We start from the raw sequence: 24,944 nt of genomic DNA, 5'->3' as shown, positions 1-24,944 counted from the left end.
GAGTCACTGGAGTTTATGGTGGAGTGACATGGTCAGACCTGTGCAATGGTCTGGGGAGTAATCTGTACTTTTGCTTATTTCCGTTGAGGGGGTCAAATGACAGTAGCCTGCTCTCCTGGGAGGTCTGCCTCCTGATTACAGACATGAGAGTCTCTCTGGCTTGTTTTGTGAGAGGAGCCTAACTCTGCTGCTGACTACTGTTTTTCAGCAGATGAGGGAGTGATGAAATAATTCCCATGGCCTCATTTTCAGGTGTAACTGAAACTTCTATTCCTTTTGAGTGAATAATTATGGAATATGGGCTTATCATGCTCAAAGGAAACCTAGTATGAAGTTATCTGAGTCTGCAGAAACAATATTGGAAGGATTTTGATAATCCAGTGAAAAGGATGCTTTCACTCCAGTTCAGCATGGGAACACAAATAAAAGGAAGCAGGATTGTTTTTTTTTTCTTTGCTAGAGAAAGAACTTACAAAGGATACCAAATGAATAGATTGACTGAGATAGCATTTTCACAATTAAGGGACATCAGTAGGGAATGAAATGCTAAATACAAGATTAGTACCCTTCAGTTTATAAGCTTGGGGTTTGGAAAAAATAGTTAATGACACTAGAAAATGAAATTAAGGGAATGTTCTACATTTAAAGTATTAAGAAACTTACATGATGTACATTTCTTTTGGATCTGACCCCAAGAGAATGCTTTTGGAGTCAGATGATCTGGGTCTGAGTCCTAGATCTGCTACCTGTATATTTTTGCTCAAAGCACTTAAAATCTCTGCTTCATTCTGTGAAGTGAGAGGGTGGGCTAGAAGGCCTCTCAGGTCCTCTTCCAGTTCTAAATCTGTGATCCTATGAACTATGATTTCATCGATATGGCTTCTTCCTTCACAAATACAAAGCCTTGTTGACTTAGTTTTTTGGGATGCTGTTCTTGAAAAATTCATCAGTTTGTGGGCAACTTAGTGATGGAGTGAGATTCTGTGGAATTAGTGAGGCTGGTCTTTGGACAACAGACATTCAGTCCCATGCTGCATTGGCAGATGGTAGGACCTGGCCTGAACATTATAGGCATGTAGCATGTAGTCCATTAAGGGGCCAATATTCCTAGCTCAGTGGGACCGATCAGCCAGAGCTTGTGCTTCATTGGCAAAGCCTTTGAAAAGTCAGGGTCATGCCCTTGACCTGAATAAGGACTCAGAGTATCAATGAAGGAGTGAGGTTACTCTTCATGTTTTTATGTCTTCTTTTAGTGTTATTAATTAAAATTATCATTTTCTAAGTACATGACTTAAAAGGTTTGCCACACAAAGTTTTAAAGTAGCTGTAGTCATAGGGAATATCTTTGCATTGACTGTATAATCCATTTAAGGAAGCATATCTAGTCCTTAAAAAGACTTTAGCCCATAGGGGGAAGTTGTGTCCTAATGTGTATATATATATTAATTTGATATTTAAGTTTTTTCTTTCATTCTTTGATTTTTCAAGGCAGCTAGGTGGCATAATGGTTAGAGTGCCGGGCCTATTGTAAGACCTGACTGTTGGTTTGAAGATCAAATGAGATAATGTATATGAAATGTTTCACAAACTCTAAAACACTCTCTTGTGTTTTCTTTCTCTGTTTCTCTCTCTCCACTCACAGGGTATTCCAAAAGTCTTAATGTAATTTAAAGATATTAAGGTTTAAGCTATTAAAGTTTAAATTTGTACTAAGACTTTTGGAATACCCTGTGCCTCTGTGTATGTATGTATACATATATATGTGTGTGTGTATGTAGTTGTATGTGTGTGTGTGAATATGTATGTGTGTGTATTGGGTCTGTGATTTCATGGTGTAAGGAACTCTTGATATGGAAACTCTTGTCCATCAGAGCAGATTGTCAACTTTTCTGTAACTTACAGAGACTTTCCCAAGAAAATGAGAAGTTAAGTGGTGTTTGCTAGGATAACTCAGGTAGTCTATTTCAAAGATTCCAAGATTGGAGCTCTATTCATTATATGGCATGATGCCACGATGTGTTATATAAATGCCAATTACTATTATCTGTTAATTGTTTATTTTGATGATGTTTTTCATTTACTTGAAGATGATCTTAGCAACTTCAACATATCTGAGTTCACTATGAAGTTCCTTCTTATTATGTCATCCATAACAACTTTAAATGAAAAATCTGCTAATTTCACTGCAGCAGGTTTTCTAGAGACAACTTGCCTATATTCAGCATATTCAGAATTTTATTCTTTCCATTTTCATTTTAGTTTCATACATATAATTTCATGTGAACTGCTACAGACTAGCATTGTGAAATGAAGACAAATGAGTCTACTTTTGTCAATATTAAGGATTTCACTGTTTATTATGTTCACTTTTTAATATTTCCCTCTCTAGAAGTTACACAAATCAGTGGGGCATGGAAACTTAGAAAGAAATAAACCAACCAAGCGAACACACACAGAAAACTATTTATGAGCTTGTCTTATTCCTGCTGACTCGGTGTATCCTGTGGCTTTAAAAAATAGACAATGAGTATTCCAGAAAAAACTTTACCTGTACTCTCATCTCCCTGCTCCCTGCCATTAACCTAAGATACAGGGAATCATTTTCTGTGCATGTTGGGGCTGAATTATAAACCTGCTGTGGATTTTTAAAATAGCCAATTATGAACCCATCTGGGGGTGTGAGATGGATGCTTGGCATAATGAATGGTTTTAAAAAGTCTTGCCAAAAACCACCCACCACATTAGTGTGTTTTGATACTGATGGATAAAAACAAGGCTGCTTTCATCAGCTGTGGGTTCATGTGCCAGAATGCTGATGGTGAGGGCAGTTGGAAGACAGTTTTATTCTTTCCTTTTGCCTGATGGGATTTACAGATGGTGGTATTCTTGTATGGGATTTGGAAAAGCTGGTTGCATGATCATTCTCTAAGCTACAGGCCAAAGAGGCCTTTATATCCTTATTTGATCCATCTTATAAGAGCCAGTTTTATAGGAGGATCATTAAGAACATTGCCATCAAATCATGGTTGAAAAGTGTAGATGAAGGAGTGATTTCCTCGGGCAGAAGGAACTCAGTTCATTTAAAAATGACCCAGACTCATGTTCATCATTGAAAATCCTACTATCTAGAATGCATCTTATTTTTAGGATAGAACTGAAAGCCAAACCCTGGAGTGAATAATCCATGTTTTGTATTGATATAGCTTTTAAAAAAAAAAGTAGGGAGGTAAGGAAAATACTGAATGAGGGAGTTAGATTTTCATACTCACCTAAATCCTAAAACATGGATTTCTTTGAATCCTGGAAGTGTCTTAAATATTTTTTGCATCTGGAGAGAGAGAGAGAGAGAGAGAGAGAGAGAGAGAGAGAGAGAGAGAGAGAGAGAGAGAGAGAGAGAGAGTAAGAGAGAAATGATCTTGTAATGTCCCTCTTTTAGACTTCTGAGTCTTCCCTAACTTGAAATAATGCCCACCTGGAGAACTTTTTGGATGATTTACAATGATGGAAGAATTAAGTACCTCTTGGAGAGATATCTAACAGGAAGGAAGGAAAGAAATAAGCATATGCTAAGTGCCTACAATGTGGAAAGCACTGTGTTATGCACTTTACAAATATCTCATTTAATCCTCTCAACAATCCTAAGAGATAGATACTATTATTAGCATAATAAATCAATAAAGGAGAATGGACATAATACTTAGTCCAAAACACTTGGATTTGTTTGTAACTCGCTCCCAAATCCAGTCCAAGTGCTCTTATTTTCTTCTTGCTGTTATTTTTCCTGCTTTAATTATCCAAGTCATTTATGATCTGCCCTAGTCTTCTGCAATATTTTCTCTGAATAAGCTATGAGTGCATTTGTAGGCAAAACTAGCTGGTGCTTGGCTACTAGGTTTTTATTTATAAACCTAGGAGGTATGCATAATATTCTGAGAATCACCCTTAGTAAGTCCAGAACAATTACGTGTTGTTAGAACTAGTCTTAATGTGGAGATGTATACTAAACATAAAAAAAGATGGTTCAGTAATATCAGAAACTGTGCAAAATGACTCTGGAATTTTGGCTTCCATGTACTTTATAAAGCATTTTCTTAATTGATTTGACATTTCACCATCCTTTGTGTATATCACCATTTCATTCTCTATGCCGTGTTTGCAAACACAGCAGCAGGAGACTGCATTGTTACCAAAATGAGTAATTAGTCATTCTCAATTATGCTGCCTGAACAGAACAGTAATGCAGCTAATCCTCAAGTCACTCATTTTGAGCTTCAGACCACATTTATATTGATTTACCTGTGTTAGGTTCTAGAAGACTCTAGAACCTGGTAATTGCCTGGTGGTCCAGCTCCTAGGTGCCAGATACCATACGAAATATTGAACAAAATCTCTGCGTGAATGCTAACCTGGTTACTACACCTATGACAGTCTTTAAAGCTGAGACATTGGCTAAGGGGAGTTGAGTTAAATAACAAATCCAGGCCATAAACAATTTTGGGTACCTTTCTTTCTTTGCTCTGCTGTGCAGACCCTCAGATAAAGCACTTATTAAATGCTTACTATAGACCAGGCATTGTGCTAAATGCTGGGCATTCCAACAAAAGCAAGAAAGGCAGTCCCTGCCCTCAGGATGATTGTATTCTAATAGGTGAAGAAAACATAGAATGGAATGCTGGAAAGGAAGAGGAGGAGAAATGGAGAGGTAGGAAAGTGGAGGCCTGGGCCCCTGACAAGATAAGGTTGAGAGCTCACCTATCTGACCCATTATGACCACCAGAGAGCTCCAGAAACTGGAAAAGTTTTCCAGAATCTCTGATGCAGACCAGCTGTGCAATCCTGACTAAATTGCTTAGTCTCTCAGTGCCCCTAGACAATTCTCTAATGTTATAAATTGTAGGGAAAATGATAATCTGTGTCAGTTGAGGAAATTCCTCACTGGGAACTTTCTATTTTGATGACACCATTGGACTGATTCATATCATCCCCACTTTACTTGTCTCTCCCTTGCCCCTCAACAAAGCACCTAAAGTGAAAAGAAAATCACTGATTAAAGAAGACCTGTTTGAGGAATCCTACTTTTCATACTTGCTAACTGTGTAATACTGGGACAATCAACCATTCTGAGCCTAAATCTCCCTATCTGTAAAATGGAGAAGATGTAAGGCAGATAATAATAATAATGTAATAACATATGATAATATAATAACAGCAACAGTAATGATAGTTACATTTATATAGTGCTTTGCAAATATTATCTCATTTGATCCTCACAATAACTGTAGGAGGCAGGTGTTATTATTATTCCCATTCTACAGTTGAAGAAACTGAGGCAGACAAAAGTTAAGTGACTTGACCACAGTCACACAGCTAGTATGTGTCTGAGGTCAGATATGAACTTGGGTCTTCCCAGGTTCAGCACACTATCGATTGTGCCACCTAGCTGCCAGCAGTACCATTTATACTTACTTTTGTGAAAAAGTACTTTGAAAACCTCAGAAGAACACTATAGAAATGCGAGTCATTATTATTATCATTTTCATTACTGTTTTCTACTTATTATACTGTAGGAAAATGGTCACTGGTGGCAAGATGACCTGCAAAGGCAGCTGGGTGGGGTTATGAAGAAAGAAAGGGGCTCAGACAATAGCAGCCAATTCCTCTTGGACATTTGTATTAAATTGCTCATTAGGTTTATTATGGAAATTAAATTACTACCAAATGCTGTCCATTAATTCCTGATTAGGCCCAGATGACTTCTAATGCAGCAGTAGGGCTAATACTAAGCTGATTGGCTTTCTACTATCCAGCTTTTGCGGGATGTGGGGCATGTTTGCATAGCTGGCCTACTGGGAGGGCAATTGATTCAGAACCAGAGGATTTCCTTTTTATGGGTGTGTCAATGATGGTGTAAAAGTAAAAAGTGGGGAGGGCAAGAGACATCTCTTTGGATTTCACAAAACTTTCCTTCTTTAGCTTAGTGGAGTTTCCAGAGTGCAGAAGCATGACACCCCCTCATTAACAATTTTTAAAAATGACATCCATTAGGCTGTATGCCTAATGCTCTGTATGAGCATTTTCATTGACTCAGAGCTAAAAATGAATTCATCTAACCTGTCCATTTTGTGGATGACGAAACTGAGGCCAAGGGGAGAAGTGATTTGGTCCAGTTATATATCTAAATAGTGGTAGAATGAGGAGGAGATCTAGTCACTGGACTCTCAGGCCATTGGTTTTTGTACTATGCTCTACTCTTTTATTTTCTTCCCTGATGGCTCAAAGTATTTGTTCACATATTATTGTTGATAAGTAACAGAATCATAGAAGGGATACCAGAGATTGTGTTCCACCCATTGTTTTTAATTCTGCCCTCTGAGGCCAAGCTGAACAAATTTCATCCCTTTTCCATGTAACAACAGCCCTTCAAATATTGGAAGTCAGCTATTGTGTGGTTGAGAATATCAGAGGAGGAAATCTTGCTCGTTTATAAGTCAGCTAGGTGTAATTTATTCCTTACCTTGAGCTTGAATTTGTATTTTTGAAGTTTCTATGTATCGCTCCCAGTTCTGCCCTTGGGGCCAAACAGAACAAATTTCCTCCCTCTTCTAAGGGACAGACTTTCAAATACTTGAAGACTGCTATCTCACAGTTAAGAGATGTTGAAGGGGAAAAATCCTGCCCACCACTTCTAACTCTTAGTCTCTCTCTACTACACCATGCTGTTTCTCTAATAGAGAGACACACTTTGATGGGCAAATCCTCTTATTAGCCCCATTTTCCTTATTTTCTAGGTTTTGAAATTTCAGTGTTCAGGAGATGAATTTTATCTTATCCTATTATCAAGAGTTGTCTGGATGGTAATTAAATGCCATCAGGCTGAATGGAAAGGATAATTTATCCTGGGCAGTACAACCTGAACACCCGCCTGGGAGCAAATAGTTCTGCCAATGAATGCCAATGCCTGGTTTATGGTCACCCCTTTCATGTTTTACTGGCAAAATTTCTGCTGCACTTGCCTATTTTCTAATCAGCTGCTCTTCTAGCCAGGATTTATTGTGTGTGGTACAGCAGGCCTTTCACTGAGAACCTTGCACTGAACACTTTGGACTTGTCCTCGGAACCTTTCTGTTTCAGACACTACATCTTCTATCTTAGTGCCTGTGCACTAATGATTCCTCACACCTGTAATACCTTCCCTCCTAGCCTTCAATTTTTGGTCTCTCTGGCATCTCTAGTCAAATTCCACCCTCTACGGAAGGCCTTTCCCAGTTCCCACTACTGTTAGTGCCTTCCCTCTGAGATTACTTTCCATTTGCTCTGTAAATATCTTGTCATATAATTTTTTTCTTTTTTGCGTATTGTCCCTCCACACTATTGAGTCACTGAATGGGCATTGCCTCTGTCGAACTGAGACCTGATAAAGACCTTAGTTTGAAAAGGCCAAGGTCCCCCATTGCATCTTGGGCAATCTCCAGTTGTCCTGATCTATATCTGGCCATTGGACCCAGATGACTCTGGAAGAGAAAGTAAGGCTGACTTACTTTACTCAAGGTGACTTTGCACAACCCTCTCTCACTTAAATCCATTTCACTTGCATGTCATGGCATCACCTCCTTGATGTCATAGTCCTCTTCGAGAATGGAGGACAAACAACAACCCCTCTGTATTAAAATGTGAGCTTCTTGAAGGCAAAGACTATGTTTTGTTTTTCTTTGTATACTTAGCCCTTAGCACAGTATCCAGTACATACTTGGTGACTGGCCAATTCCATGCCTGTCAGAATTTCATAGGTGGAAGTCATCTGATTCAACAAATCCCTGCGTAGGAGTTGTCTCTGCAATATTTCTGTATTCTATGTATGTATATATGTATGTATGTATGTATTTGTCTATCAATCTATCTACATATATAGATATAATACAGTATACACAATATGGTCACCCAGCTTTGACTTAAGGATCCCTAGTTAAGAAGGACCTATAACCTCCTAAGCAGCCTTTCTATTCTTGAATAGCACAATTGAAAGTTTTTTGATCTACAAAAAGATTGTTTTCCTTTACAATTTGTACTCTTTGTTCCTAATTTTGCTGTCTGGGGCCAAGTAGAAGAATTTGAATACCTCTTCTAGGTGAAAACTTGAAGACTCCTATTCCCGCAAACGTAGGTCATGACCTGGAATCCTATTACCATCCTGTTTGCCTTGTCTGGACACTCTGGTTTATCAGTGCTTTTCATAAAATGGGGTGTACAGGGCTGAGTACAATACAGATGATGAACCCTGATCAAGGCAAAGTATAAAAGGACCATTACTTGAGAGCTATGACTTTTTTTTGGCTTTTTTAGGCAATTGGGGTTAAGTGACTTGCCCAAGGTCACACAGCTAGTAAGTGTCAAGTGTTGGGTCTGAGGCCGGATTTAAACTCAGGTCCTCCTGACTTCAGGGCCGGTGCTCTATGCACTGTGCCACCTAGCTGCCCCTGAGAGCTATGACTTTTAATGCAAACAATGGAGCAAGAAGATATTAACCCCTTTCTTCTTTCAAGACACATCTCAAGTGCCACCTTTCACATGAAGCCTTTACTGAGCCTCTCAAATGCTAGTACCCTCTCTTTCTATAATATAAATACTTTCAATTTATTTTCTTCACATTTATTCTGTATATACCTAAATATATCCTTGTGGTTTCCCCTATTAAACTTCTTGCAAATAGGGATTGTTTTGTTCACTCTATTTGTATCCCCAGAACCTAGCACAGTTACTGACATATGGTAGGCAATTAATAAATACTTCTTAATTGATGGATCACTATTTCCATATATTCACTAACCATCCCTTCAATTGAATGATACAATGCCCCACCCCCACTCCTTTGCAGGACTCTGTGTGTGTGTGTGTGTGGTCCAAAAGTATGAAGTATTGCATAAGGTGTCAATTTTTTAATATATTGATCAGTTTTATGACTTTTTAAAAAATCTTTTTCTTCTTTTAGTTTTTCCTTTAAAAAGTCTATGTTATAAAGGGTGGCTCTATGGGAAAGGAAAGTGGGAGGAATACAGGAGGAAATTTAGGTGATATAAAAATAAAATATAGCAATAAAATTTATTTTAAAAAGTAATGAATTCTAAATTTATGCTAGAAATTGAAGTTAGGCTCTCTGCTCATACTTTTCAGTACCCATTATCTTCCCTTTTTTTGGAAACTGGTACAACATATGTCCTTCTCTAGTCTTCCATAATCACTCAAAGATCGTAGACAAAGTATCAGCAATCCCATCTGCCCATTCTTTCAGTCCCCTATGATATTCTTTGTCTAAGCCAGATTATATCCAGGGCAGCTCAGTGCTTTCTTACTATGCCCTAACTTATTTTGGTTATCAGTTTCTTATCAGCCATTTTTGTTCTGTCTTTTCCAGTCCTAGAGGTCAATTCTCTTCACTCAGGGAAACAGAAGCAATGAAAGAGTTCAGCAGTTCTGCCTTCTCTTTGCAGCCAGTTATTATCTTTTCATCCAGCCCTAGAGTGGTAGTGTCCTGTTCCTTCTTTGGTCTTCCTCAATAAAAGTAATCCACCCTTCTGCCACTAGCAACTCTTTCTGTTATTCTTAGCTTTCATCATCAGCTTCAGCTCATTTTGAGCTTTAGTGCTACTGACACTATGCTTAGAAGATGATGTCATACTTCATATTTATCTTTCATTACCTGTCCTTGCTTCTATCTTTTATGCATGTCTTTAAAGCTAAGTTGGTTGATGGGTTTCCTATTCATCCTCAAATTTTCTGTTCTTGAGAACTTATCATCCACCCCTCCTGGGTTGAGCTCCCCTGTAGAATTTTAATTTGTGAGATCCAACTACTCTATCTCATAATGCTTTGAAATCTACTTTTTCCAAAACTAAGCTGCATTTCAAACTATGCCCAGCTACCCTCTCTCCTAATACAACATTCTAAAATCATTTATACACCAGCAAACAGTTTCTTTTCCTTGGTGAGAATCAGATCCTAGATAGAATTTCTCCTTGATGGTTTTTCCACTTTTTGAAGGATGAGTTTATAATTATGACTATTCAATTATGACTATTCATCCCCCTTCAGCAGGGAGGCATCAATCACCACTACTCCACTCCTTCCTCTCACCTTTATTTGATAATCCCTCATAGGACTGCATCTGTAGACCTAAACCAGCATTCTATGCAGGACAACTAGCTGGTTCTTCTCTAGGATGAACCTTATATCTGTTTCTTAGCTCCAAGTGCTTGGCAGTTCTTTTTTTCTGTTTATCCTTTCCCCACCCCATACCTCTTGAAACAGGTCAGGATTTCCTTTGATCTCTTCAGATACTTTTTCTTTGTTTTCACAGTAAGCACCTCCTACCCCACGTGTCTTTCTTTGTGTTAGTGGTTTAAGGAAAATCTCATTTTCTCTGAAAACCAAGGAAGGGGAAAGGAATCTCTCAACCTCCCTAACTCTGATGTCATGGTGCATTATGGAAAGAGAAAGGATTTGGAACCTGTGTTCAAATCCCATATGTGCTCCTTACTACCTGGGAGACTTGGGCAAGTTTCTTAACTTCTATAGACATCAGTTCATTTATAAAACAAAGGGGTTAGATTAGATTTAGTTCAAGGTCTCTTTCAACTTTAAATCTGTGATTCTCTGTTTTCTTCTAGGAGACAGACCTGCCTGCATCTTGAATATAGATAGAAGCTATTTGTCAGTAGCAGATATATCAACATTGTGCAGTCTATGCAAGTCACTTTAAAATCCTCCTTGCTCTATTTGCTGGAAGTAAATATCTCAGTCTCTCTAGTTATTGTTATTAACTCCCCTGGACAAATGCCATGGCATTCTGTACCTTATCTCTCCTCACTTCCTGGGTACCTTGAAAGTCACAATAAACTTCCTTTCCTTTCTCTTACTAAACTCTAACCCTGTCTCACCAATTTGTTATCCTCACTTTGTCTTATCATGCACATATATTAGACACATTCCTTTCTAGGGAATTAGAAGTTCTGTGTAAACACCTGTCTTTTTAGCATGAGTGTTCCCTAGGAGTCTCTGGGGTCCTCTTCTCTTCCTGCATGCATTTTCTTGGCTATCTCACCAGTCAACTTGAATTCAAATATCATATCTATGCAGTTGACTTCCAAATCTGAATATCCAGCTCAAATTTCTCTCCTGAACTTTCTAGCCATACATCATCAACTATCTGTTGAATATCTTCTCTTGAATTGTCTTGCATTTTGTAATTCAAAATATTTAAAGTAGAACTCATTATTTTATCCATAAACTCTCCAAATTTCCCTGTTTCTACTGAGGGCATGACCATTCTTCTAGTTACTCAAGTTGGTAACCGTGGAGTCTTTCTTGACTTTCCCCTCTTCCTCACCCTTGATATCCAATCAGATACGAAACCTTTTATCACGGCCATCTCCTTCTTTCCACCCACCCAATCATGTCTTGGCTCTTAAACCTCTCATATAGACATCTGTAGGTGCTTCCTGATTTGTGTCACTGCTTCTAGTCTCTTCCTTTTCTAATCTGTCTTCTATAAAGTCATCAAAACCATCTTCTCAAGATACAGATCTGACTATGTTACTCCTTTATTAAAGGATTATCAGTGACTTTCCCTTGCCTGTAACACTTAGGCAGGCACTAAGGGCTCTCTATAGTCTGGCTCCCTTCACTTTTCCACCCATATTTTATATAATTCCCTTTTTCATACTCTACATTCTAAACAAGGAGAGGTATTCACTCTTTTCCAAACTCAGTACTCTATCACTTACCTCCATGCTGTTTTGTAGCCCTTCTGCATGCCTAGAATATACCCCTCCTCATTCCTGCCTTTCAGTATCTTTATATTCTTTCAAGGCTCAACTTACATGTCACCAACAGGTCCACCTTAATAATTGTCTGTCTCATTTTCTTCATTGTAGCATAGTAGAAGTCTTAGATTCAAATTCCAGTGCTGCCACTTACTACCTGTGTGGCTTTGGGAAAGTCATTTAACCTTTCTAGGCCTCAGTTTCCTCAACTGTAAAATGAAGTAGTTGGACTGGATAATCTTTAAGGTCTTTTACAACTTTAAACCTATGAAACTGTGTAGGTGTGGTACCAGCAGAATGTAAATTCATTGTGGTCAGGGACTGTTATATTTTTGTCATTGCGTCCCCAGATTCTAGTCCAGTGCTGGCATTAATCAGAGACCTAACAAATGCATTTTGAATTGTTTGTTGAAATTTTTCTCTGAAGTTAGAAGGAAGTGAATAATTTAAAAGAAAAAAGATTCTTCATCACATTTATGTTCTAGTTGAATGGACACTAGCTTTTGATGCTTTAAGAAGGAAAAGCATGGAACAAGTATTCTCTTACCACTGAATACTGGTCGCCCATATTAAAGCAACTATTCACTGTAAGCACTTAAAAATATTAGTTGATGGTTAGGGGTCTCACTGCTTCAAAAAATTATGGAATATCTTTTGAGTCTCTGAGAATCTTTAGTATGTGAAATCATAATATTATAGATTTAGAGCACTTTGAAGCCATTGAGATCAAATACCTCATATTACAGATGAGGATACTGAGGCTCCGAGATGGTAAGTGACTTGCCCAGGGTCACACAGCTACTAAGTGTATGGTAGAATTAAAACTCAGATCTTTTTGACTCCAAGTCCATTATTCTCTCCCATGTACCACCTAGCTAGCATTTTTGGAGAGTGGATGAAGTGGGTGATTCAGACTTGTGATACAGTGTAAGGAACTCCCAGTGTGGAAATTCTCTCCATTATTGCAGATTAACAATTTGCTTCAAATGCATGGTCCTAGAAAGTTGTTTGAATACTGAGAGGGTAAATAATGCCCATGGTTATACAACAAATATATATTAGGTCTTGGGTCTTTCAGACTCCAAAATTAGTATGGCACATTGCCTCTATTACTTCCATTAGTAATAAGTAAAACAGAGAGAAATATGCTTGTCTTCCATTACCACACAGAAAGCATGGCCATAAATAAGATCATAAGATACATTAAGCTGAATGGACAGATTGGAAGGTACTGCTAGACAGAACACAAAAGACAACTGACATACTAGGACTTCCTTTGTGCCAATACTTTGGGAATGTTTGTTCAATCAGATACAAATTCACCTAACTGTAATTACGATCAAGCACCTATTTCTCTATTTTTGGAGAGCAAGTATATTTCCTCATTTTTTTTTTAGGCAATTGGGGTTAAGTGACTTACCCAGGGTCACACAGCTAGTAAGTGTCAAGTGTTTGGTTTGAAGTCAGATTTGGACTCAGGTCCTCCTGACTTCATGGCCAGTGCTCTGTTATTTTCTCATTTTTTAGTGGATTATTTCCTACCTCCTTTCTTTTTTTAAATATCATTTTATTTTCCCCAATTACATGTAAAGACAATTTTTAATGTTCATTGAAAAGAAAATTTGGAGTTACAAATTTTTCTCCCTCCCTCCTTCTTCTACCTCCTCCCTAAAATGGCAAACAATTTGATATTGGTTGTACATGCACAATCATTAAAAATATATTTCCATATTGGTCATGTTGTTTAAAGAAGAAACTGACCAAAAAGAAAAAACCATGAAAAAAAAAAGTGAAAACAGCATACTTCAATCTGCATTCAGACTCCATCAATTCTTTCTCTGGATGTGGATAACATTTTCCATCATGAGTCCTTTGGAATTGTCTTGGATCATTTTGTATTGCTGAGAAGAACTAAGTCATTCATAGCTGATCATAACACAACATTGCTCTTACAGTATATGATATTCTCCTGGTCCTGCTCATTTCACTTTGTATCAGTTCATGTAGTCTTTCTAGGTTTTTCTGAAATCCTCCTGCTCATCAATTCTTAAAGCACAATAGTATTCCATTGCATTCATATATCACAACTTATTCAGCCATTTCCCAAGTAATAGGCATCACCTCAATTTCCAATTCTTTGTCACCACAAAAAGAACTGCTATAAATATTTTTGTGCATGTTGGTCCTTTTCTCTTTTTTATGATCTCTTTGGTATATAGAACTAGTAGATCAAAGGATATGTGCGGTTTGATTGTCCTTTAGACATAGTTCCAAATTGTCCTCCAGAATGCTTGGATTAGTTCACAACTCCACCAATAGTATATTAGTGCTCCAGTTTTCCAGCATTCTCTCTAACATTTATCATTTTCCTTTCCTGTCATATAAGCTACTCTGAAAGGTGTGAGGTGATACCTCGGAGTTGTTTTAATTTGCATTTCTCTAATCAATAGTTTTTCCTTCCTTTCTAGGCATCATTTTATTCCTAGAATAAGAAAAGTACTCTTTAAGCCCCCTCACTTTATTCTTAAGCAAGGAAATCAGGTTGAATTTAATATACCTACTTGGAAATGTTTTTTGGAAGGAAGGCAAACATACAACCTGATGCCTTTCTACCTTTCCAGCCTTCGCTCTCTCCTTTTCTTATTCTATTATCCAGAGACATTGGACTTTTTGCAATTCCTGGCACCCAACACCAAATCTCCCAACTCTGCACTTTCACTGGCTGTCCCCAAGCCTGAAATGCTGTCCTTCCTCATCCCTGCTTCCTGGATCCCAGGCTTGCTTCAAATCTCAGCTAAAGTTCCACCTTCTGCAAGAAATCTTTCCTGGTCCCTCTCAATCTTAAAGTGCTTTCCCTCTGAAATTATCTCCAATTTATTCTATATATAAATATGTATATATATCTATATTTATATATCATGTCTGTACATGGTTGTTTGCATGTTCTGTCTACCAGTAGAGCTCCATGAGGGAAGGGACTCCTTTTTGCCTTTGTTTGTATCCCTAGTGCTTAGTTAAATGCCTGGCTTATACTAAGTACTTAATACATTTTTAATAAATATCAAGGGACACTTAGGTTATACAGTATATAGAATACTGGGCCTGGAATGAGGAAGAATCATCTTCAAATCTAGCCTCAGGCATTTACTAGCTGGGTGGCCTTGGCCAAGTCACTTAACCCTGTTTTCTAACAATGAGCTAAAGAAGAAAATGGCAAATCACTCCAGTGTCTTTGCCAAGAAAACCCCAAATGGGGTCATGAAAAGTCAGACATCACTAAAAAATGTTTGAACAAAAATAAATTTTGCATGTTGAGTTGACTTGATTTCATAATACAAAGCCTGAGACCATTGAAACAGGGGTAAATATAGTTATTTGTGGACACTCCCCCCAATACTTCCTCCATTTACTTAGAGTATTTTTCAAATAAAATATACTTAATTTCTTATAATAACAGAACACTGAATTTTCCCCATATCTTGCCAACTTTTTGGAATGTTTTATATTTGATCTATAGTAAAAACCAATTCCTCTAAATGTTAGATTATATTATCAGCTGAAAGAGATTAAGTCTGTGATTATTCAAAATAAGTATATATCCAGCAAAAGGTATACTTACTTACCTGATGTTGAAATTTTCCTGCTAGTTCCTGGTAGTATGGGGATCTTGGATCATTCAGTTCTGCCTTAAATTTCTGATCTGCTAGGTTGACACTAAATTCTAACATCTCTTCCAATGGTCCCTCTGATATGATATTAGTGATTTCAGTTTCTATATCCTAAGGAAAAAGAAGAGATAGATTTTGTTTAGCATAAACCAAAAGCAAATTCTTTGAGATGTTTCTAAATATTGAAGTGGTCAGAAAAAAATTGATTCGAGAACCTTCAGTGGACTTAGAGATGGAGTTCTATGGAATGAGAAATAGACTTTGTGGGGGGTAAATTTGGAATAAAATTTCTTATTTTAGTTAACCTAGAATCTTTAGAGAGCAGTGTAATTTGTCTGTGATTGAAAGCTAGTGGAAAATAGATCTATTTTCTTTGTAGAATCCAGTATGGTCATGTGTATACTGGACTTTATCAATACTGTTTGATAATGCTGAAATGATGATTACATTGGACAAATGTGCAAATGAATATGAGCTATTATGACCACCCAACTAACACCAGAGGGAAGCCTGGGCCGATATAATGATGCTGTTCATGCATGAACATAATATCAAAATTGTCCTGAAAGCACCTTCAAGTCAAAAGTTGGCTTAAAGGCACTCTCAGGGAGAATGGCATATTTGGGTCACAACTAGAAGCTTGGGCTGGAGTATCTAAAAATAGCAGCACAGCTCTGAGCAAGTAGGTCTGCCTTTTGCTTGCTCAGAGACCCATTACCTGCCTTTCTCGCTGCCCTTTGGATATGAAATTGGCATGGTTCTGTCATTGCTCTGTTCTCCAATTAGCTTCCTAGGTCATAGAGCAAGATAGAAGTTGGGTTTTAAGTATGTGGCATTGGAGATTGGTTTGCAGCCTTTTGACACATACATGACTTTGAGATCAACATTGTGTTTCCCTGAAAACCCAAAATATATACTTGAGGATTCTGTAAAGGTATTAGCTGAAGCAGTAACCATGATTTCATTGAATTTATGCCTCAATATGGGAAGATCTAGAAAATCTTTTTTTAAAAAACCTGAAAAGTTGGTATATGACGGTCAAACATGGAAGCAGTACTTTAATTTTTCCAGTGGAATAAATCAATCAACACTATTTATTGTGTCTACTATGTGCCAGGCCCTGCAAATACAAAAATAAAACAAGAAGCCAGGTCTTTATATATGTAGGTTAGGCTCTGGATATACAGACACAAAAATAAAAAAGGAGGGTAGAAAACGATGGGGATTTCAACCCATTCAACACTATGATGACATGTAGCCCTATCTAAGAGTGCTGAGAGGCCTCCAGAAGCTAAAAGAAGGCATCTCTTAGATCTCAGGTGTATTGGCTATGTTTAAGGCACTGTGATAAGATTGGGGTGGGATTTATCAGCCCAAAATTGAATCATAGGGTGATATGATAGTGAAGTTGCTTCTTAACCATTTTCTATGGTTCTTTCCTTCTTAAAACAAGTACAGTGAATCCAATTTTCTGTCAGTCATGAGCAAAATACATAATTTATAATTAGCAAATGAAACAAAATCTTCCCATTTTAATTGAAGGAACAAATAGGCAGCACTAATATTTTTGAATTGACAATCCATTTTTTTTTTCTCCAAAGCACAGAAAGCAGGCAAATGAACAGTTAGATAAGATATCAGGACATCCTCACCTTCACAGGAGTCTTTGTGTCATTGAAAAGTTTGTTGAGAAGTGAGCCATTAGGAGTGGATGTGAAGGGAAGTGGAGAGAAGCTAGCAGCACCTGCTGAGACTTCAAAAAAATCACACACATGAATACCCCAGTAGAGAGCTTAAATTAGAACAAGGGCAAAAGTTCATGGAGTCTCCCTGTCACTCCAATACCCACTGATGGTAAGTGCATTTTCAATCCATTAAAAAAAAAATCAGCATATTGTTGAGTTAAAATGTGGCTCTAAGTTTTCTCTCATTGAAATTCTCCTTTCCTTCTCCCCAGAGCCCGAGTTTAATAGTCCTTGGGATATACATTGTAAAATAACTTTATTTAATGAGAGCAAATTAATTTCTCTTCTTGTGAATATTGAGTGGAAGCACATATTTAAAACAATATGAAATTGGCTGTTCAGAAACATTTCTTTGGATGCTATCCATGGCTTTTGAATTTGATATGAGAAGTGTTTTTGGATTCTCTATCATTTAGGGAGCTGGCAGGAGCCTTGGGCCCAACTAATGAGCTCCACCCTAGAGCCTGCATCTATTTAAAACCATCCCAGATGCAGGGCAATCTTTCTTGTTTTTAAGGCCTTCCAAAGAGAAGATTCTGGACTGTATTGCAGCCAAGGAAAATCATCACATTTAGGAAAACAAATGTGTTCTGTTTTATTGTGTGAAATTATACAATAAAACCTTGTGAATCTGAAAAGCCTTAAGAGTGGAGTATTTCAGTTAATTGAATTTTCTAGTTAAAATTTAGTTAACCAGAAAACCATTTGGCTTTCAAATCTTATTGTTGAAAATGTCTACGTGTAGTAAGCAGAATATACAGAATATTACTGAATCTGTCCTTGATTGAGGATCTTGTAGCCCCTGAGGAAACCTTATTCTGCAGACTAGTAATCATCGAACTATACCATATGTGGAACTATAGAAGCCTGAGTGAGCGAGAACTGACCTAAGTTTACAACAATACAACCACTAACTCTAGACAGCTAAAGTAAATGTTTTTTTTTTCTTTCTGGTATATCCAGTTTCCTTCTTCTCTTCCTCCTTCTTTTTCTTCTTTTGTTAACAAGGCTCTGTTCCCCCTTCATTCCTATATCAGATGCCTTGTTTCTCTGTGGCCCCATCAGCACTATCCAAACTTGTTTTAGAAAAGGATATGATAAACTCATTCACATTAGGGTGTAAATGATTGAGTGGTTAATTGACTTGCCTATGACCACAGAAAGAGTTAGTATGTCAGAGGCCAGACTGGAACTCAGGTCTTTCTGACTCTAAGGTTAGACCTCCTAGGCCATGTATTCATTTACATCTATACACACACATACATATACATATACCCATACTCATACTACATCTATACTTGTCTCTATACATATACACATACACATACATATATCCATACCTATACCCATACTCATACATATACATACTGTATACAAACCTTTACCTTCTATCCTATTTTTCTATTTTCATTTGAAAAAGGGGCAAAGCGTTAATATAAAAAATGAATTTTGGTGCCTGTGAAATCAGAGGCTTCTTACTCTTTCTTATGCTTAGGTAGCTCTCTAAGACTATATGTTACATAACATATGGAAGAGTTGATGATCTCCATCAGGGGAAGGAGTTCCTGTACCCTAATTCCCTAAACCAGTGAAATCACAAAATCTGATCCCTTTCACCAAATTTTTATAAGCACATGTGCACATGTAAACATGCATATACATATGTACACAAGATGTATTCATGTTTAGTGATAGTTCTCAACATTTGATCTCCATACATCAGTTTTTCAGAATCCTCCCCATCCCTGGTATTTATGGACAACCAAGGGTGAGTCTTTTATTTTTATTTCATTTTTTTATTTTTAGGCAATTGGGGTTAAGTTACTTGCCCAGGGTCACACAGCTAATAAGTGTCAAGTGTTTGGTCTGAGGCCCGATTTGAACTCAGGTCCTCCTGATTTCAGGGCCGGTGCCATATCCACTGTGCCACCTAGCTGCCCCTCAAGGGTGAGTCCTACAACAGAGGTTGAACTTCATTCTTGTTAGTCCAGGACCACTAGAGAAATAGTCTGAAAGTCTGGTAAATGGTCAACTCAAAATATCCATATCAATATACACAGATGTGCAAATATGCATATAGACATACCTTGTGTTAACTCCCTCCAGTGATGCCTATCAGAAACTTCTCTGTAACTTACAGTTTTAGAGAGCTGCCTGGAGGTCTTGAAGAGTTAATTGACTGGTTCATACCACAGTGGTGGTATTATGTTAGGGGCAAGTCTGGAACTCAGGTCTTATTGACTATGAGGTTAGACCTCTTAGGCCATATATATATATATATATAGATACAGATACATGTATACATATAAACACATGTAATGAATATGTACTTTGGGGAGATATTTGGAAGATATTTGCCCCTCAGACTTCTTATAAATGATTGAATTCTTACAAATGAACTTAAACTAAGTAGGAAAGAGTTTATTTTTAAAAAAATTGTGACAAAAATGCTACTAAAATTCAAATGTACTGACTTTAACTTTTCTAGGTAGGAATCTCAATTACATTCCAATGATTACTTTTAATTTTAACAAAATTAAAAAAACAAATTCATCATAGAGCATCTGCATATAGCTTTTTTCTCTTCTAATACTATTCCTCTGAAGGAAATGTGATATTAGAGGTCAATGTTCTTTGGACTGTTAATACTGTTAATAATTAGGTAGCTATTTCCTTCTAAGACTACTGGGGGAAAATCTTAAGGAATGTATTCCACAAAGCAAGATCTTCATAATTGGACATTGAGCCAGTATAGTACTTATATTAGTTACTGATAAGCTGGTTGAAAAGATGAGCTAACGGTTCATGCTTTAAAGACTTAAAAAATGTAAAAATTCTAAGGTACAGTTTTTTATGGATCTCTGTTCAAATGTAGAACCTGAAACATGATCTTGTCAACATTTTAACATATACAAACATAAATATTCAATTTCTGGCTTGTAAGCTTCTAAAAAGTGATTTTTCTTATTTGTGGATTTCTACAAAGGGTTGTTTCGAAAATGCCACATTTTGTGATGATTTGGTTGTAATGTATAAAATATTATAAATGTAATGTTTTAAGAATGAAATCTAACTTTACCTGTAGGAAGCACAGGGATTTCTTCAGACTTTTTACTTTCTATTGCCTTCTCTGTGAGAATTTCCTCTTTTCTAGAAGCAAAATAGAAATGAAAGACATAACCATTAATAGGCACTGGATGGCAGTAGTGGGAATAGATTGAAAATCTGCTTCTAAGTTAAATTGTGTTTTAAATTCTAAGCCATCCATTTTTAAGAGGAATATTTTGATTCAAACTCTAGAGAGCAGCACAGCTATGGTTGACCTTCAGCAAAATTTTAAAGTCAGAAAAGCTGGTCTTTGATGTACCTATTTTTGGGTTGTAATTTTCCAACTTGTTATACATTAATATAATGGGAGAAATTTTGTGTTTTACTTATTGTATTTTTATTCCAAGCACCTAACTTAGAGCCTGGCATGTAATAAACAGGTGTTTAGTAAGGGCTTGTAAATTGATTGATTTCCAGGTAACATGTTTTAAGGAACCTTGATTGCATCATTCTACGTACTCCCTCTATATGCCATTTATCCCAAACTTCCCATGTGTAATACTGTTACTTTAGCTAGCTTATTGTTGTTGTTTGTCCTTTGTTCTTGAAGAGGACCATGACATCAGGGAGAGATGTCATGACAGGCAAGTATATTGGATTTAACTGAGGGAGGGCTGTGCAGAGTCACTGGCTTCCCTTTCTCCTCCGGAGCCATATGGTTTAGCTAGCTTATTTTAAATCCGCAGGCAGTATAATAGCCCCTCACTTCCCTGTGGTTCCTTCCTCTGCTGCATTTAGGGAATTTATATTAAATGAAAAGTTAGGAATACCATCACAATTTCTCCCAGCCCTGAGTTAGAAAAATCCCTAATATTTGGCTTTCTACTTTCCTTTATATCTAGTTAACCCCTGGCTTCTTTATTTTGGAGGCAAAATTCAGTTTACCAGAAAAGTTTGGGTAAAAAAGTATCAGGGTTGATAGGCATGGGGAAGGAAATTTGGGGAAAGAATAGATCTTTGTTTTCCTTAGAACTTCTTTTAGTCCTTGAGAAGGTGGGTACTAATGATGATTTCAAACTGAGTTTTCTGATGTAAGATGCCTATAGGGCCAAAGGCTGTCCTCAGTCACTCCTTTTCCCATTACAGCTGAGTCCTAATTTCTCTTTTTCCTTTTCTGGTTGCTTTTGTACTGCTAATTCTTACTATCTTAGCTCCTGATGTCTCAACTCCTTATCTAGTCCCATACCTGAAAAATCTCTCCTCAGTTTTGAACTACCTCCTCCTTTTATGCAATTGTTCAGGATGTGACCGAATCCTTCACCTAGTCAGAACAGATTTCCTGTTGCACTTAATTAAAATATCTTTGATTAATTCAAGGAGATGTCAAGGTCTTGTTCATTGTTCTTCAGTCATTTGACCCCATTTGGGGTTTTCTTGGCAAGATAGTGGAGTGGTTTGCCACTTCCTTCTCCAGCTAAATTTTTACAGCCAAGGAAACTGAGGCAAATAGGGTTAAGTGACTTGCTCAGAGTCACTTAGCTACTAAGTATCTGAGTCCAGATTTGAACACAGGAAGATGAGTCTTTCTGACTCCGGGCCCGAGACTCTATCCACTGGACTACTTGTCTTATTAATGCCTAGTGAATAATCAACATGTGTCCTCATCTGCTAAATGTATCAGGGCTTAGCTTCTAGACATTTTAAATGGGGTGGGGTAATTTGATTGATTTACCTAATGCATCCTTGCCCTTACATATGCCTTAGCAGATAATCTTCATGAGCTGATGTGGCCAAAATAATTCTTCAGTGGACCTCTGTGTAAAATGTTCCCGTTTGTTAATACCTGCAAAAGTTTTTGCTCTGCTGACTTAGTTTTTAAGAACCTCTTTTTATCTTGAATGGTGCAATGAGACACTGAATTAGGACTTTTGTGAATGTCTGTTGAAGTCTGTTTATGCTAGCATTGACCATCTGCTGATAGCACCTTTGCCTTTGTTGTTTAGAGTAACTAAAACATAGTTACCCTAATGATAGGATTTTTGAACCAGCTAGGAAGGTAGAATGGCAAGATGATGGAACAGTGATAGATATTTTGGGAGCAGGTAGAGAACATCACTTGTATCATTCTGCATAGGGCCATATATGAACATTTCCGAATAGGGCTGTCCATGATTTTAAAGGGACCTTATTTGGATTGTAGTTGCAAGAGTTTTTTCTTTTCTTTTGAATCTTGTTTACATGTTTTAGATGGTAGCTTCTTAGTGGGTCAGAACCATGACTTTCAGGATGCAGCAAAACTGCCCAGGACCCAAAGCTTTGTCTCATAGACAAACTGTGGCTTGTAAAGACAGCCATGACAAGGCCATAAGGAACTTCTGGGTTCCTCATTGTTTTTAAACAATGTTAACTAGATACAGAAAGTTTGATTCAATGTTTCTATTATGTTATGCTTGTATGGAACTAGCATATTCATGTTTGACTAGCTTCCACAATACTAGGCCAACGTGGGTACTTAATAGGTAGTTTTTCATGGTGATCATTTTTCATAAAATATAGGAAAGGTGAGACCAAGTGGTTTAGAAACTTTCTTTTTCCACTTGGAAGAAATGTCTCTTTATAAAGTGTATCCAGCTATACAGTTAGCCCATTGATTTGTTAGAGCAAAGATAAAAATAAAGACCAAAAGTAATATAATGAGAGGATATTATATATTTATACATATATACATATATATGTATATATAAAATGACATGCTGTTAAAACAGCTCCATTCAGACCTATTTAAATAAGCATAAAATGCTAAAAAACTGGAAGACGACAAAGGAATAAATATTGACACAGAATACAATCATTTACCTAGGAAGAATAACTAATATAAATCAGTCACCACAATGAGGATGCCAAAGGAAACCAGAAAAGGTCTCAGGCAACAAATACTAGATTACCTAAACAGAGAGAGGAAAATCAAAGGCAAATCTGGTTTAGAGTACAAATTAACTTGCAAAATGTTGTAGATAAGGATAGTGTAAGGTTATAAACAATATTCTGTTATAGAATAAAAAACAAGAAACCTAATTAAGCCAGATAATCCCAATATCATTTAAAGATGAAATTGAAAGGAGGGCAACAGAAAAAAAATCAGAAAATATCTTTCTATGATAAATTTTGTCTTGTAGCAATGACAGTGGGGCTCTTCTATTTAGCTTTCAGTACCACAGTTCCTGTTTGTGCTACATGAGGAAGTAAGCATTATACTAAAATGAACAATGATGGGAAGAACAAGGACCAGACAAAATATATAGAGGGGAGTATTATGCTGGATATGATAAAATTTTGAGGGTTTTAAAGGATTGATACTGAAGATATCAGAAAGAGCCTGGACTGCTTTCCCTTCTCATCCCTGGCTGCTGGTTTCCATGACTTCCTTCAGGTCGCAGCTAATAATCTCACTTTCTTTAAGAAGTCTTTCCTGATCTTCCTAAATTACAGTGCCTTACCTTTGCTCATAATCTTCAATTTATCATGTTATGTATCCAGTTTGTAGAGAGCTGTTTGCATATTCTTTTCCCCATTAGACTGTGAGCAGGAACTTTTTTTTTACCTTTAAAAAATATCTCCAGAGCTGAACATAGTGCCCAGAACATACCATTAGCTTAATGAATGTTTGTTGACTTGACAAGATAACAAATGCTTAGGAAAGAATATGGAACATTAACAAAGCAAGATAATGAAAGAAAATAGCAATAATTGCTTACTCTAGTGTTTAACATAGAGCCTGATATATAATAGGCATGTAATAAGTGCTTGTGACTGATATACCTACTTTTCCACTTTTAAAAAATATCCATGAGAATAATCTGCTATATTCATTTTTCACGACTCATTTTTTTAAACAGTGGAATACATCTTTAACATCACACAATTAACTGAAAGATGCTGAGAAGACAAGACTCTACTGTGCTTATTGTTTGTTGACTGTAAGAAAGCATTCAATTTAGTAAAACAAAATGACACATTCATCCAACAAAGTGCAAATATGACAAATGTTGGTTACTTTGTTCTAGACTATTTGATCATCAATATCAATATCAATATCAACTGAGTTCAGATGGAAGAAGGATGGTGAGGCCCTTGAGATGCTCATGAAACCTCAGAATATCTAAGTTTGGAAGGACCTCAGAAGGCAACAACCCCATAACCAAAAGAGAATTCTCACTACAATAAATACTCATCCAGTCTTTGCTTGAATACTTCCATTGAAAGGAAACCCACTGTCTAGGCAGCCCATTCCACTTTTTCAGTGCTCTAATTGTGATGAAGTTTTTCCTGACATAGAATCTAAAATTTTCCTCTTTACAAGTTTAATTCCTTACTTTTAGTTCTTACCCTTGGGGTCAATCAGAACAAGTCTAATCATTCTTCCACATGACAAAACTTTAAGTACTTTAGGAGAACTACTGTTTGTTCCTTCATTCTTCTATTTTTTATTAAACATCTCTAGTTCCTTTGCCTCATTCATATATGGCATGGACTTTGGACACTTTAACATTTTTGTTCCCTTCCTCTTGAATAACCCTTCTCAAAGTGTGGTCCATAGACTCCTAGAGGTTCTGAGGCTCTTCAGGGTGTTGCTGAAGTTAAAATTATTTTCATAATGATACCAAGAA

At 37.0% G+C, this 24,944-nt stretch overlaps 1 protein-coding gene across 1 annotated transcript in view; it reads right to left on the bottom strand.

Moving 5' to 3' along the window:
• The window catches only part of IMPG1 (interphotoreceptor matrix proteoglycan 1), a 130,497-nt gene that overhangs the window by 85,911 nt on the left and 19,642 nt on the right, over nucleotides 1–24,944 (bottom strand). Inside the window, exons 5-8 of the mRNA XM_078155616.1 lie at nucleotides 20,309–20,379; nucleotides 17,137–17,228; nucleotides 15,440–15,595; nucleotides 3,270–3,328 (exon numbers count right to left, since the gene is read on the bottom strand). Coding sequence (XP_078011742.1) covers nucleotides 3,270–3,328; nucleotides 15,440–15,595; nucleotides 17,137–17,228; nucleotides 20,309–20,379 — 378 coding nt within the window. The remainder of the gene's footprint in view (nucleotides 1–3,269; nucleotides 3,329–15,439; nucleotides 15,596–17,136; nucleotides 17,229–20,308; nucleotides 20,380–24,944) is intronic.

This window comes from Phascolarctos cinereus, unplaced genomic scaffold, assembly GCF_003287225.1.
Source record: "Phascolarctos cinereus isolate Bilbo 61053 unplaced genomic scaffold, phaCin_HiC Scaffold_5;HRSCAF=322, whole genome shotgun sequence".
Lineage (NCBI taxonomy): Eukaryota > Metazoa > Chordata > Mammalia > Diprotodontia > Phascolarctidae > Phascolarctos > Phascolarctos cinereus.
The sequence above is the reverse complement of the archived record's forward strand: the minus strand, read 5'-3'. Positions and strand labels throughout refer to the sequence as shown.